The 15,903-nt window shown below is 39.1% G+C and overlaps 1 protein-coding gene across 3 annotated transcripts in view; it reads right to left on the bottom strand.

Moving 5' to 3' along the window:
- The window catches only part of atrx (ATRX chromatin remodeler), a 53,984-nt gene that overhangs the window by 3,885 nt on the left and 34,196 nt on the right, over positions 1 to 15,903 (bottom strand). For all 3 annotated transcript variants that reach the window (XM_057850233.1, XM_057850234.1, XM_057850235.1), the window contains 4 exons: positions 10,882 to 11,031; positions 7,005 to 7,121; positions 3,772 to 3,867; positions 2,678 to 2,806 (listed from right to left, as the gene is read on the bottom strand). In XM_057850233.1, the coding sequence (XP_057706216.1) occupies positions 2,678 to 2,806; positions 3,772 to 3,867; positions 7,005 to 7,121; positions 10,882 to 11,031 (492 nt within the window). The remainder of the gene's footprint in view (positions 1 to 2,677; positions 2,807 to 3,771; positions 3,868 to 7,004; positions 7,122 to 10,881; positions 11,032 to 15,903) is intronic.

Raw genomic sequence — 15,903 nt, 5'->3', positions numbered from 1 at the left:
AGAGCACTCAGAGTCAGCACACAGAAAACAGATACGAAGAGCAGTGCGCCGCCGCCATTTTCGAAAGCCGTTTTCCGACCGTACTCACTCACGCAGCGACCCACTGTCTTGTCCGGTTCTCACGTCGCCGCCCGAGAAGTGCCATTTTTGGCTTGGGATCGTCACGACGACCGCCCTCACCTACGGTTCTACCTCGGCCGCCGAGAATGCGCTTTTTTCGTGCCGTTTGCCTTTTAGCTTTGACTTTTAGCACAGTGGGGTGATGAGGAAAGACTACTGTTTACTGTGTCTGAAAATAATAATAGCGGACTGCCAGAAGCCAAATCAATTAAGACGCCACTTAAAGACATTCGACCCCAATCTCATTGATAAGCCGATTGATTGTTTTTCAGCAAAAACGTGCCGAATATTGCCAACAATAGTCCTGCTTTGTCAGTGTTATATCAGTAAACCAGTGAGCATTGTTAGCATGCTCATTGCAAAATGACTCCACACCATTGCAAAGGAGGTAATACTGAGTGTGAGTAGCAAAAATAAAAACTGTCCTTCTGTCCAAGGACACTCTTTTTTTCCCTTTATTCATTTTTGTTTTTTCGGTCAAATTTTTTGGCATATTGTCCTCATGAGTAAATGTTTCTAATCAATTTGAATTTGTTATTATTTACGGATTTTATTACATTTTATTTTTCTGTATCAAATGGTCAAAAATGTACCTTAAGTGTATTTTTACAGTTTGAATGTGACTTTTTTTGTTTTTTAATTCAGGCAAATTGATGCACGTCAAGTCTTCTCTGTTACAAACAAAACAATGTTAATAAAGTTATACTTTATTATAAGTTGATCTGTTACTTTTTTTCTTTATTAGAAAAAAAGGACACAATGTTAGGCAGATGCGTATTTATAATAGTAATTTTATAGACAAATAATACTATTTACAGTGGCGGCAGAGAGTTTGGGGGGGCGCGAAACATTTACGTCTTGCTTGGGGGGGCGTAACAGAAAATAATTGAGAAGCACTGCCATAGAACTGCAGAGCTAAACAAGTATTGTGGTCTCCCTCTAGTGGTACTTAAAAGATTGAATTAAATATTCAAAGAACCTTTTTAAATCCTACAGAGCCCCTAACGGGACATCAACAGAAATAAAATTAAGTAATCTGTTGCGCACCAGATTGTTTCTAGTGGCACCGGAAACTATCTGGTAAACAATAGCATTATACAGCATTCAAGCTAGCGGACTTGTGCTACACCAGTTAGCCAATTGTTGTGAACATTAGCATTATATAGCATTTAAGCTAGCGGACTTTTATCACGCAAGTTAGCCCATTGTTGCAAACATTAGCATTATATAGCATTTAAGATAGCTGACCTACTGCGCGAATTATCCTATTGTTCTAAAAATTAGCATTATATAGCATTTAAGATAGAGGACTTTTTCTATACAAGTTAGCCAATTGTTGTAAACATTAGCAGTGTATAGCATTTAAGCTAGCTGAGTTTTGCTACACAAATTAGCCAACTGTTCTAAAAATTAGCATTATGTAGCATTTAAGCTAGCGGACTTTGCTACGCAAGTTAGCCAATTGTTGTAAACAGTAGCATTATATAGCAATAAAGCTAGCAGACTTTTGTTACGCAAGTTAGCCAATTGTTGTAAACATTAGCAGTGTATAGCATTTAAGCTAGCTGAGTTCTGCTACACAAATTAGCCAATTGTTCTAAAAATTAGCATTATGTAGCATTTAAGCTAGTGGACTTTTGCTACACAAATTAGCCAATAAGTCTAAAAATTAACATTATATAGCATTTAAGCTAGGAGACTTGCTACGCAAGTTAGCCAATTGTTGTAAACATTAGCATTATATAGCATTAAAGGTAATGGACTTTTGCTACGCAAGTTAGCCAATAGTTGTAAACATTAGCATTATATAGCATTAAAGCTAGCGGATTTTTGCTATGCATAGCAAAATGTATGCTAATGCTCTGGTTAGCTTGCTTAATTTTATTTATGTCGATGTCCCTTTAGGGCAGGGGTCTCCAAACTACGGCCCGCGGGCCGGATACGACCCGCCCCCACATTTGGTCTGGCCCCCTGAACAATTTTTTTTTTTCCTCCAAGAGTTATTTATTTCCTGGCTTTTTTTCTGTGAAGAACCCAGAGAGGGTTATTTGGTTATTATCTATTTAATTAATAGTGTTATTATATTATATTATATTATAATTTTTAAAATTGTATTTGTTCCGTGAAGAATCCAGAAAGGGTTATTTGATTGTGGCTTTCTGAAAAACAATAAATTTTTACATTTAGGCACTCCTGCAATCGTCACACCTATTCTGTTACAAACTGACCCCGGCCCCTCATCAGAGAAGGGAAAAATTATGTGGCCCTCACAGGAAAAAGTTTGGGGACCTCTGCTTTAGGGACTCCGTAAAATCCACGGTTGTACATTAATCAAGTACAGTCCAGTTGTACTCAACTTAATGTGTAAGAACCTTCATTTCGATGCATACGGTAAGTACTTTTAAGTAGAACACCATTTAACTTGAACTTTAATCACTAATATTCAAGTGTGGTATTCTGGTACAACACCACCTTTGGACCCAGTTTTGCTCTATTTGCCATTGCTGTTGTTGTGCCTTCACCAGGAATTTTGCGTCTGTAAATTCAATTCTCTTACCGACTGCTGCATGGTGAGAGTTTCTCTGTAAAAAGCTTCTCTGCGTTTGGCCTCCATCTCCACAGTGGCCATTCGGCCCAGAGCCAAAGACTGGACTTGATCCTCAGAGAGAGATGGGTTTTCTTTCCACTGTGAGTGAACAAGCAGAGGACACTTCACAGGTTAATGCCAAACATTATACACTTTCCACATTGATGTTAGGGGTGGGAACCTCGGGGTAACTCCCGATACGATCCGAGGCTCACGTTAACGATTATCTCACAATACTGAGACACGATAATTATTGATACATGGGTCAGGAAATTAATTGACGATACAACTATTTAAGAGAAAAATAAGCCATTTCTAGATGGAAAAATAAAGTTTATTTTTAAACATCGTTAAAACCTTTTGTCTCGCTCACAGGTAATGGGAATATTTCAGTGCAACATTTCTGTAAATAAGTACAGCCTACTATATTATTTCAACATTCTTCTACATAAATCTAATTCTTAACGCATTGCCTCAATGGTCATTATTTTTTACCCCCCCCCCCCCAAAAAAAAACGAACAGATACGGGAATGTCCCAAAGTCATCCAAAGGTCTCCAAAACCAACATAAAGTGACCTGAAATTAAGAGGAATTGATGCAGAAATGCCCCAAAATTAACAGGAAGTGATCAACGATCAGGAGCTGAACTTACATACCCTGAAATCAACAATAAAGTAACCCAAATTAACTCATTGCCCGCGGTTGACGATAGACGTCCAATTTATTTAAACTGGGAGGACTGGCTTTGAATGCTCATATGGGAGTGCTTTTGATGGCGCTCGACATTCAATTAATTTCGACTTGCCTGGAGTGGTCCTCCCAGTCAAAATGAATTGGACGTCCAGAACCGTCAATGGAAGCCAAAAAGTTAACAGACACTATGCTAATGGAACATTTTGGTCTTGTGGTTTTTATCAAAAAGTGACACTTTTAAAACGATATATTGATTCTGGCTGGGAGCATATTGATGACCTATTGGGATACAAACTCTCGTGATATATCACCATATCGATATACTATCATCCCCTAATTGATGTATGACTAAATGGAAAATACCACTTACAATTGCTCCGATGGTATCTTCCAGTGAGTCGCGCTGTAAACTCTTCAACGCATTTGTCGCCTCAATGACCTTCTGTCGCCCTTGGTTGATAAGCTCCTGTCCGCAAAAGAAGACAGAGGAACAGTTGAAACAACGCCTTTATCTCATAGCATCACGAACGCCAAAGCCCCCCCGCTGCCCCTCCGGCTCAGCCTAAACGATTCAGCGGCAGGACGTTGCCTAGCTCAGATTGCGCAAATAACGTGGATTGAAACGATTAATGTCATCAAGCATTGTTTATAGCGACAAAACCACAGAGGATTATTGAGCTCTGAAGATATTATGAGCTCATTTGGTTGTTACGGCCCGCAAGATTTACTGTATCATCCACTCTATGCGCTTCCAGCAACATATCATTTAATTGACTGCACATTGTTGAAACGTAACCGTTACTCACACCAGAACATGATGAAGTCAGCGGGTGCTTTTTTTAACCCCGCTCCAAAACCAAAGAAAAATTGATAATAATACCAAAACAATTAAGTACAAATGACCATCCACATTGACTACCCCCATGCAGTTCTGATATGCTGAATAGCTCAACAAGCAGGGCCTGTAGCGCCCTCTGTTGCTGTGGTATACAGTTCAGAGCCTGAGAATTACTTTGAATATCATGGCAACATAACGAAGTAGGAGAAAACCTTCTGAAATACAATACTGAAATGATCGGGATTTCACCAACGAAGAAATCTACATTGCCCTTAATGTAAGTGTCATATCACTTTGATGTAAGAGGCAATTACTTGAAAGGTTAATTTAAAAAATTTTAAGGTCTCCACTAGCGTTAGGCGATAACATCGGCCAATAAATGCATTTCAAAATGCTATCAGATATTATCGACATAGGTTTTTGGGCCAATATAAATGTGCATATGTGAACCAGCAGTGTCTTATTAGCACCTTGCTTTTGCACTTAATAAAAAACTGATGACTCTGCACTACTTTGATTTCATCAATAAATATAGTGTTGCAATATAGGCACATTTTCCTAAGTTTAGTAAAAGTTGTTCTCTTTTTTCCCCCACATAACGTTTATTTGGAAAACCTTGAAGTTGTTACATTTATCATTATTAAAGCATCCAGTGGGGCTTCACAATACAATTCGCCATAATATGTTAAGTTCATGACCACAAACTGTATATCGGTATCTTTATGTATTTTTATGGGCTTTTACACAATAGGTTTCTAGTTATGAAAGTGTTACCAATTAAAACTTCTGATGACAAAGCTACCTTTTTGTATCCACATACTCTAGCTAGCAACTTGCTTGATAACTGTCAGTTTAGCTTTTAGCCAATATAAACAGTCGACGTTGATAGTCACGATTTGGATGGGCAATGGTGTTCCAAGGATAGTTATGTACATTGTACAATAGATTTTTTTAACGCAGTAAAACAACAGCATGCAGTGTAGTTTGAGAACAAACTTGACGAACAAACAATTAAGAAATTTATTGTCAACAAATTAGATAATCGATTTTTTCCAGCAGCTACGTACAGTCCTGTTTGTGAGGCTGCGTGCGCGCCAGTGACTAGGGAAAGAGAGGGAGTTCACTGCTACACTCTAGTTGAGTTGCTTAGTCAATATTTACTATGTGCCGAGAGTTGGATTGTCTTGAGTCGTGTGTGTTTTTAGATCCAGTGTGCCTCCATCAGAAGTGAGTAATTGAAGCCAACTGTATTGTTTGTATTCTTTGTTGATGAGACGTTACTCCTTAGAACGGCGCGCTAAGCTAGTTAGTGATTATGCTAATCAGTGTCTTAAGTGTCCGTTTGTATTGTGTTTTGGTGAAGCATATTACACTTGAGTTATTGTTGGACAGTAAAGTAATGGTGAATGGTTTTATGTGTGTGGTTTCTTTACAAAAACTAAATTGTCTTACAAGAGTGTGCTTTGAAATTGGATTTGGATTGTATTTATGAATAACTTGGATAAAGAAAAATGATTGATTACAGTCTTGTTTAGTTTGTTTAAAGAAAATTCATTGAAAATTTATATCGGCACTTTGCCTACAGTGTAAAAAAAAAAAAAAAAGTAATCAGCAACACTTTTTATATTGAATGAACAGGTCTTTTGTCCAATTTGGAAATTATTAAAAACTTTTAAAGTTGTATGTACTTCACACAGTACCGTTGTGAGCTACAATTAAGTCAGGAAGCTCTAATAAATTATTAGTTTTGAAAGAAATACTCATCCATTTTGTCTTCATTGTTACAACGTGCCAAAAATAACTTCAAGTTAAACTGTGACTGTAATTGAAAAAAAAGTGACATTTATCAGATGATCGTTTAATTAATCATCCAATTAATTGATGAAAAAAACTATTAGTTAGTTGCAGCCCTAATAGATACAAACTTACAGTTCAGCATTTCACAACATGAGTATGTACAAAGACTGCTCGCGGACTGAATACGTACCATTGCACCCCTTAACACACACATTTATAACTGTAATATTGGAATTTTTGACTCCAAAAGTGTTCCAACTAACAGATGATAGTTTTCGATCATTTATAGACGCTTCCTTGTGTCCTACCATTATGGCCTGGGCTAAATTGTCTAGAAAAGTACAACTATAACCAAAGTGTAATATTCCCAATGGTTATTCAAAGAATTTCCGAAGCCAAGTTTTACACCATTTGTTTTTGGAACCCCTGATCTAAAGGCTTATTTTGGTGATTTCCTACATCTTGCAAGCAGGTCTAAACACATTTCCATAGAAACCACCAAATAATTTGAGTGTTTTGATTAGACCGACGTGTTATAGGGACCAAAAGGAATCCTCACATGGGTGGAACTCTATGTGCCATAGAGTTCACTTTAAGGAGGTGTTTGGAAGGAGCTATATTGTGTGTATCACGTCATCAATGAGTGATCATATCGCCCTGGAACTTTATTTGTATATCGTGCTATGATTATAATAATTGAAACCAGCCTAAATATTCTGCACTCTCTGCTGATCTTCCCGCTACTTTAGTCAGATGTGCCAGCACGTATAAATATCCGCCGGCCCAGACATGAGGCATTACGATGTGACGGCTAGAGGTCCGGGGGGCTGAGTAGGGCTTGCCGGCTGCATGACTTTTGTCACAATTAGCAGCGGGGACTGAGGAATGTGGTGCGACATGACGAGGGGGGAAAGGAGGAGGACGACGAGTGGGCGGCAGGAGAAGGGCATGTGGAGCTCATTACTTACTTCCAGCTGCTGGTTGGTCATGGTGGCCAAAGCCGCCAAATTGTAGTGGGAGAATAAGCTGGAGGCGCCCATTTGGGTGTATGGTGATGGCTGGTAGTTAGTCCTCACGGTCATACCCTGAGAGAGCAAAGACAACATGGTACTGTATTTAACAGAAAGTGACTTTAGTTGAATTTAATACAATGGACAACCAAAGAATAATCTTTTTTGTGAGTGAGAAAACCTGACAAGGTAAGCGTGTGAGGCATAGAGTCGTGGCCCAGTAAAGGCCAGCAGGATACTGATGTCTGCATGTAATTGAAACTTTGTTGCAGATGGTTTTCTTGTGCCCTGTAATCTGGCCATCCGGGGTGTGCATGTGTGTGCGTGTGTTGGGAGGGTGGAAGGTTGAGGAGAGAAGGTTCTACGGATCTGGTCAGAGACAGGTGTGGAAGACTTCACACTACAAAACCACGCACAAGCACAGACACACAAGTCCATGCTTGCAAGTAGCCTTGGAAGAGAATCCTAACATATTGAGGCAACATTTTACATTACATGAATCTTCAAAGGATTTTTACAGTTTTATCAGTTTTCTTCTTTAGAAGATTTGTGGCGTTTTATTGGAAGTTGAGGGGGCACAGTTTTCCACGAATTTAGCAGGCACAGAGAAATGCATTTTTTCCTCGAGTTTAAAGCATGATTTTATATAAGATCCAGAGATGGGCAATATGGGGGAAAAAATTCTAGCACAATATTGGCTATTTTATATATCACAATATTGATATACCATGATTTAGTATATTTTTAAATATATGAATAAAATAAGTTACTAAAAAGAGTTGACAATTATGAGTTTGTCTTTGTTATTGGCGGATTTTTTTTCCACAACAGTTTTCCGTCTGTCCGTTTTTTTTTTTTTTTTTTAGATTAGCATTAACTGTGTTTTATTTATGCACCATATGTTTGTGTTGTGTAGTGATTCCTCACTACTCAGGTTTTACTGGTATAGAGGAAATTCAGCATAATTGAGAAAATTTTAAAGGTATCAGCAATGTAAGTTTGAGTACTGTGCTATTAAATATTGATAGTGAAGATAGGAATTCATGGCGATACATAATTTGACGATGTACAGTATATCGTCATATAGTCCAGCACTAATACTCTCCTGACAGTTTAAAAATATGTTTATCTACTCTTTGCCGATTCACTGCCATTAACAGTAGAACAGAAACGACTACTCGAATAATTCGAGTAACTATTTTAAAAGTTGATCGAGGCATTTTCTCCACCTCGAGGAATCGTTATTATTTGACAGCTCTAACCATGACGTTTTGCCCAGACTACTTTTAATGCGACACAACGCGCTGACGTCACGTGTGAACAGGAAGAAGGGAGAGGCAGCGAATATATTTGATTTCAACCACGCAATATAGAGGTAACGACGAACACGCCGACGAAACCAAAGAGAAAGCCACCAACAAAAAGCTGAAAATGTCAAAAGTGTGGGAGCATTTCAAGCTGGAGACCAAGGCGAACACTGTTTCATGCATTCACTGTAAGACAGCGCTTGCATAAACTACCCGGCCCTGGCAACCCGCAGCCCCACCGACGCTTACACACCCCCGCCTGGACCCCACGACCGATGACCGCCCCATACACCAAGGCCGGCACCACGTTTACGCCAAAAGCGGAGGAGCGATACTCGGGACAAGGAAAAATTAAAGTAGCACTAATAAATAAGATTAACGTTACTGTACCTTGGTAACGTAACGTTAGCCCTGCGGAAGGCTAGGTTTCTATTAATTATGACAACTGTCGAAAACAGCAAATATCATATTTTTTATTATGAACACTACAAAAACTCAAAATCCAATCAGGACTTACAATTTAGACAAACTTAAAACTAGAACTTAAAGAACTTAAAAATGGCTTGACACAAATGGAAATTCAATTGAAACACATGGAAAAACTATTAAGTGATGCGTGTTATCAAGCCTAATGACATTTAAGGTAAGAAATAAGAATTTCTTCAAAATAAACACATTGTCTAAAAATGGTTCAATATTACCGTATTTTTCGGACTATAGGTCGCGTTTTTTTTTTCTTCATATTTTGGCTGGGGGTGCGACTTATACTCAGAAGCGACTTATGTGTGAAATTATTAACACATTATGATATCATTTCACATGATATTTTGGTGTTTTGGAGTGACACTGATGGTTTGGTATACTTGTTAGCATGTTCTTGCTATAGTTATCTGAATAACTTAATAGCTATGGCCACATTCACGTTCTGCCTTTGGCAATGTGTGTTCAATTGTATTATTGACTTTTTTATATTGAAATGCATATTTTTAGTTTGTGGCGCTTTCACACCCACATGGGGGCGCACTCGCACTTGTTTACGTGAAGAAGAGCGCTCACACGCCAGAAGAAGACGGACAGCTACGTAGCTGCGAGTGAGTGGGCGAGTTAGCGAGAGGAAACACGGCTGCGAACCTACGTTCATTGTTTATGCTTTTAAAATATCTCTACAGAGGCAACGCCCATGTGTATCACCTTTTCTGTTGTTGTTGTGTTTTTCACCTGCCGTCGGACACTTAGAGCCAGTTGTGTGGTTGTTTGAACGATGTGCTAATGCTAGCGAACGCATGCTAAAAGTTTATGTCATTGCTGTAAGAGCACCTTATTATCATTTATTTACGTTGATGCGAACCTGTTTGGTATCGAGGACCAAATTGATTCAGCAAATTATACGTACGTCCAGCATCGTCATTTGGGAGTTCACTGTATAGACAGGACCAAGTTGTAGTGTCCTGGTGAGGACAGTATATTCGCATTTCGTTGTTCATGCACTGTACTTTGTACACTTATTCAGCATGTTGTTCTCCATTGTATTTTTATATTAAATTGCCTTTCAAGATGACATATCTGTTCTATGTGTTGGATTTTATCAAATAAATTTCCCCCAAAAATGCGACTTATACTCCGGTGCGACATATATGAGTTTTTTTTCTCTTCGTTGGGCATTTTATGGCTGGTGCGGCTTATACATAGGTGCGACTTGTAGTCCGAAAAATACGGTAGGTGAAATGTCATGTTTTCTCATGTATATTTGAAGTTGCTCTTTGCCTAAAAAAAAATCATGTTTTATCAGATTACTCAATCGATGGAATTTTCCGTAGAATACTCGATTACTAAAATATTCGATAGCTGCAGCCCTAATTGACGGTGAAAGACATATCATTAATGGCAGCCAACGCGTTAAGATAACGCCTCACAAAGATGCAAAGACAATGAAATACTACCACTGGACCACACCACCATTGTTTCCCCTGCGAGTGGAAAACCCTGTGTTCTCCTGACAGGCAGACAAGCTCAGGGAAAAGCTGCTTACGGCTCACAGGGGGCAGAGGAGGGAGAGTGTGTTGGAAAAATAATCATTAGAGTGAATTAGAATCTAGAATTACATGAGGAGAGGGGAGACCTACTCACGCTCACTTGCACGATCAACCCTTCACACACACGTCTTCCAAATAAACACACTAATTGCCCTTTGATTTGACCTACAAAAAGACGGGAAAGGAGAGGAGGTGCAAGCACCGGCCACAGAAGGATAATGTTAACATGGGACAAGCCCCTTGTGGATGGATGTGGGCGTTACGGGTGGTTTGGCACGTGGTAGAAGTGTCATGACGCAAAAGGGTAAACACATTTGTGTAAATTGTCCATAAGCATGGTACTCAATTTAACCAATTTGAACCCATTTTTTTCACGATTTTCAATTTGCACGTTCGGCCGACTTTATGGTCATACTTTGTTGATCTCGCAGCAGGGATATTCACTGAAATTACAGATAAATGTTCTCCAATGCATGTGGTGCACATCAAACTGACCTTTTTCTCTGCTTCGTATTCAGCCCAGGCTGCTTTGCGATCCTCCTCGCTCAAAGCCTCCTCCTCCTTGTGGTCCAACAGGGAGTCGTGCTCATGATAGCATACAATCTGGTCCTTGTGGGTCTGCAGCAACTCAGCCAGGAAGAGGTCCTACAGTGGCAGGAGTGACACAAAGTGGCGAAATGTTAAAAGGAAGATTCTAAAGTCATCAAAGGAAGCTCGAACAGCAAGAGAAAAAAAAAAATAGTAACAGGTGTCAAAGTCGTGACCTAGGGGCCAAATCTGGCCTGACACATGATTATGCGTGGTGAGAAAAAGCAAATCAAGTCAATTGACTTCATGCTTCTTGATAAAATACCAAAGATTCCTGATTAGCGTTTGTCAAAACGTTGGGATATTGCAAGCATGTTTGAAAACCAATTGGGCTGCGGTTAATCGACAAACCGATTATCAAATTTTGGATCCAATGACTTTTAATTAAAAAAAAAAAAAAAGAAAAGAAAAGAAAAGTCTAAAAATAATAATACGTCATAATAAATATTTTTAAAACTACATTTTGAATCAAAAATGAAACAGTAAAAAAAAACTTGTACATGTATTTATTGTATGTATTTTTAATGCAATTAATGTATGTTATTCACTTTTCACATTTTTAGAATTTTAAATATGTTTAAAAAAGGACAAAAACCTAATTATTCTCCTTCTTATTCACTTATTTTGAAACATACATTTTATTTATTTCAGAAAAAATATACACCAAAAAGGAAAATAAAATAGAAAGTAAATTTTGCTAAAATTTTGTTTATTTTTACAAAAAAAAAAAAAAATTCCAACAGTTGTATGCGTCTGTTGTAAATACATACAACTTTTCTAGACCAGTCCAAGAAGTGGTGGCAATAATTATGTGAGCCGTGTTCCCACATTTACCATTTGGATCTACGTAGAAATAGTTTAAATTCCTTGCTCCATGCCCTATACTTGTAAAAAGCCAGTTTTTAAATGTCGCTTTTCCATAGCGACCAACAAAAACAAACCTCCTGCCTCATGTTTTGCGGAAGTAAACATAACGTCCTTTTTGGCAGAGGTTAAGAACTTCAATTTCCATGACGACACCATTATTTAATGCAATACCGGATTAAAATTGGGCAAGCAATGCCAGACTACTCTCGCATAAAAACGGTTCAAATTAATCTTGCTGCGGAGGCTTTTCTTCTTTGTCCTAGCTTAGCTTTACATTGAAGTGGAATTTTGGAAAGTGGAGACGTCATACGACTGCTGCATTATTAACCTCCCTTACGAGCCAGTTCACACAGCGGTACAACTCTGTCCCCCACTTTATTGTCCATCTACCTCTGAACTCTTGACAGTGAGTGTGAGGTTGCAAGGCAAATTAATCATAGATGTCACTGGCAGAAAGCAACAGGGACTACAAAACAGACACACAGTAGGATGAAAGCAGACAGTGATTGCAAATCTGTACAGAATAAGAGAAAAAATAAACAGTGGGCCAGACACGGTGAAACTGGATCTCTCAAATTAGAGATGTAAGACAAGCAGACAAGTTTGTATACACACACACACACAGAATTTACGTGGTTGAACTGCTCAGGCGACCAACCTGGGCTGACAAAGGCCTTGCTGGGGCGGAGAATGAATGAGCTGCGTTTTCTGACATTTTCTGGATAAGTGGTGACCAGCGTTGAAGGTCAAATGACAATACAGAAGCCCCCCGTGGAACCAAGTGCACACTGGGATATACTAGCACTGGCTCTAGGGTGGTCCGTTCCATCTCCTCCCATGAGCAATGCGCAAATGTGACCCAGTACTAATGATTGTCAGTAACCTGAGCCGGCCTATTGGCATCCCGATGGAGCTGGATAGTAAAGCCTATCACTTTACTGCAGGAGAACTGAAAACGTTGGGTGGGCAGATGCTCAGGCCAAAATGATGTAAAGCAACCCACTCAGCATGCTGAAGTTATGAATCCATACTTCTACAGGGTGATTTTTTTTTTAAAGTCTTGTGAGTATCATTTGACAATATCAACAATGGAATCTGTTAGGGACTATAGCTTTTTAAAGAATCAAACTTGTATATGTATAAATGTTATAAATGAGTCTTTAATGCAGTTTTCTAACAAACAAAGCGGTCACATCTCTAGAAATGAAAACTTGGGAGTCAACATAAGAGTCCATTTGGACTTTACGAGCTGGCAAGGTCATACAATTTGTACTTTACCAACAGACTTTAAAAAGGCCTCAAGCAATTAAACACCTCTCAGCATTAATTGTTTTACATGGCAACTAAGACAAGATTTATGGCCATTATCAGATACGTTCAGAAGTTCAACAAGTACCTTAAGTCCTGCACATCTACTTTTATTAGGCTCGAGCATATTACGTGGCACTCGCGAGGTTTCCGCCGCTATCGCCATTTTGGAAGCGGGAAACAAACAGTGAGGCATTTCAACACAGGCCGCTCTTTAAAAATGGTTGGAAATTATTGTGCGGTAAAGAATTGCAACAACCGATCGAATAGAAAGGAGAATGTACAGCTCGACGGAACACCATTGAGTTTCTTCCGGATCCCTACATGGACAAAAGGCGAGGGACAGGTCATATCTGAACTTACCAAACGTTGAAGAATGGCATGGGTGACCTCGATCAGAAGGAAGGGCATAACGTTTGATTCTCCAGTTACACACAGAGTTCGCTCTATGCACTTCCACTCCGGTAAGTTAATTTCGTTTGTTTACGCAAATTTCGGTAACTTTATGCCCTAAGTCGGCCTGTTGTTAGCTATAGCTACAGCTAAACAACTAGCATGCATACATGTGCATTGTCTTCATAAGACATAATTCCTGTCGTTGCTAAATGAAAAAGCTGTAATATTTTGACGTGAGAGAGTGGCAAAGAATTTGTACACAGGCTACATTTTCTGCAAAAAAAAATTGTACATCCGTGGTCACAGACTAATGTAAACACACACTGCCTACCTTTGCTAGAAAGATGGTGTTGCCGTTTGCTATGGTCATAATGTGCAGATCCTGCACCCATCCGCAGCAAAACTGTTCGTAGCTTTGTAGCGATTTGTAGTTTCGGAATTGCTGATGAGTGTAGTAACTTACACCAAACACTAAATACAGCATGATGTCCATTTCGCGTAGTGGTGGAAGCTTGTCGACATCTTTATTCCATTTGTGTTCGACTTGCTCGTAAGGGTCACCATTGTTCACATCCTTAAAATTGCTCACATATCTGTCCTTCGCCATGGTAACAAGTTTGTCTCTGTATCGAACTGGCAAGTTTTCCTTACTTTTTTCCATCTTTGGCACTCGTAGTTGAATTGTATTTGCCGTTAAGTTTAAATGTCCCGTGATGCAGACGTGCTTCTGAAATGGCTGCGTTGTCGCAAATCTCACATGATCCCGTGCTGCTGCGACGTAAACGCTCGAGCCTAATTGTGATTACTTTGAGCCAACCAGTACGCAGACATGTACTTTACGTAAGAATTACGCGACAAACTAGAAAATGCCCTTTCCGGAGAAATTGCGTGGTAATGCTTTGAGCTAGCCGGTAAACCTAGGTCACTCCTTATTGATTTTGAGGCATTTCCAGCAAGTTTTGGTCAACATAATGACCGGCAATGTTGTGTCCTTGGGAGACAGTGGGGATTCATTTGTGTGTTGGAGTTCAATATGAATGGGCGCCAATCAAGTTTATGGGGGTCCTCAAGTTTTAACCATGAAGTAAAGGGTCCACTGGAGTGATTTTTTAAAATGGAATTTTTCCTAAAGTCTTTTTCAAGAGGAGCAGGCAAACCAGTTTGAAGTTGGAATAGTTAAAATGAGCCCAAACATTTTTGTGGGTCCTCACCGAGCGCCAATGAGGTTTACTAGAAGGTTTGTGGTTAGAAATAAATCCAGTGGACATTTTTTGCATTGACGAATTGAAAAATCAAGGAGTAGAAATAGGGCGGTGTTTGTCAAATTTTGGTTGAACCACAGGTTTTTAAAAAATTTTTAAATGACTTTTGTGCACCTCAATTCTTATGATGGGTGAAATACATTAATCTGATTAAATTGAAAAACGCAGGACGAAATTTTGAAATTTTACAGATTAAATGGTTTTCCCATTGGAAATGAATGTGGCTTTTTTTGCCGAATACACACTTTTGGCACAACAGTGAGTTTTCGCAAAAATGTTAAAAATGTATCATATGAGTTTTTGGAACATGTCAAAGCCGGTGTTAGTTGGTCAAAGCTCGTCGGCCATGCGGCATGTTGAAAAACAGTGAGGGGGGAAAAATACTGTATATACTGTGTATGTGGGATGCTTTGCAAAGCAATCTCACAATAACATGAAAAGGACGTGGGGGAAAAACGTAGAATACAAAACAAATTGTAAATTCAAGAATTGTTCATATGAAAACACACACACATATTTAACAAATTACATTTCCACCATCTTCTATTGACAAATAGAACTTTGATTATCATTCTTGAATGAATTGTGTTTGACCTTTTCCACTATAGTTTATAACAGACTTGGACATTGCGGCTTTAAATGCACAGGTGTGTTAGCAACAGGGGGTCAAAGACAAAATCCCAAAAGCAAGAATGCAAGAAGCAGAGATATTTGTAATACCTAAACACAGCCAGTCAAAACTCCCTCGCCCACAGCTGCAGACGAATTAAACACACGCACACACCGACGTACAACGCTACCAGACAGTACTAAACAATTTCTCTGCAGAGATGCACTAAAATCTTGGAACTCTGCCTGACATAAAGAGGCTGAGACCGCCCACAGGACTTTACACCGTCCACAGCAGGAACACATGCCAGAGTTGTTTTTACGGCAATCAGTCAATTAACAAGGGATTGAAATCAAATTTTTCCATAAAGGGAGAAACTCACTGTATCTACATTGTGAGGACAAAATTCAAGAGACACCAATAAATATCAGAGGCTCCATACAAATGTAGCCCGTCTTTTAAAAAACCTAATAGATCATGGGCCAA

The sequence above is a fragment of the Corythoichthys intestinalis genome, chromosome 11 (assembly GCF_030265065.1).
Source record: "Corythoichthys intestinalis isolate RoL2023-P3 chromosome 11, ASM3026506v1, whole genome shotgun sequence".
Taxonomy (NCBI): Eukaryota; Metazoa; Chordata; class Actinopteri; order Syngnathiformes; family Syngnathidae; genus Corythoichthys; species Corythoichthys intestinalis.
The sequence above is the reverse complement of the archived record's forward strand: the minus strand, read 5'-3'. Positions and strand labels throughout refer to the sequence as shown.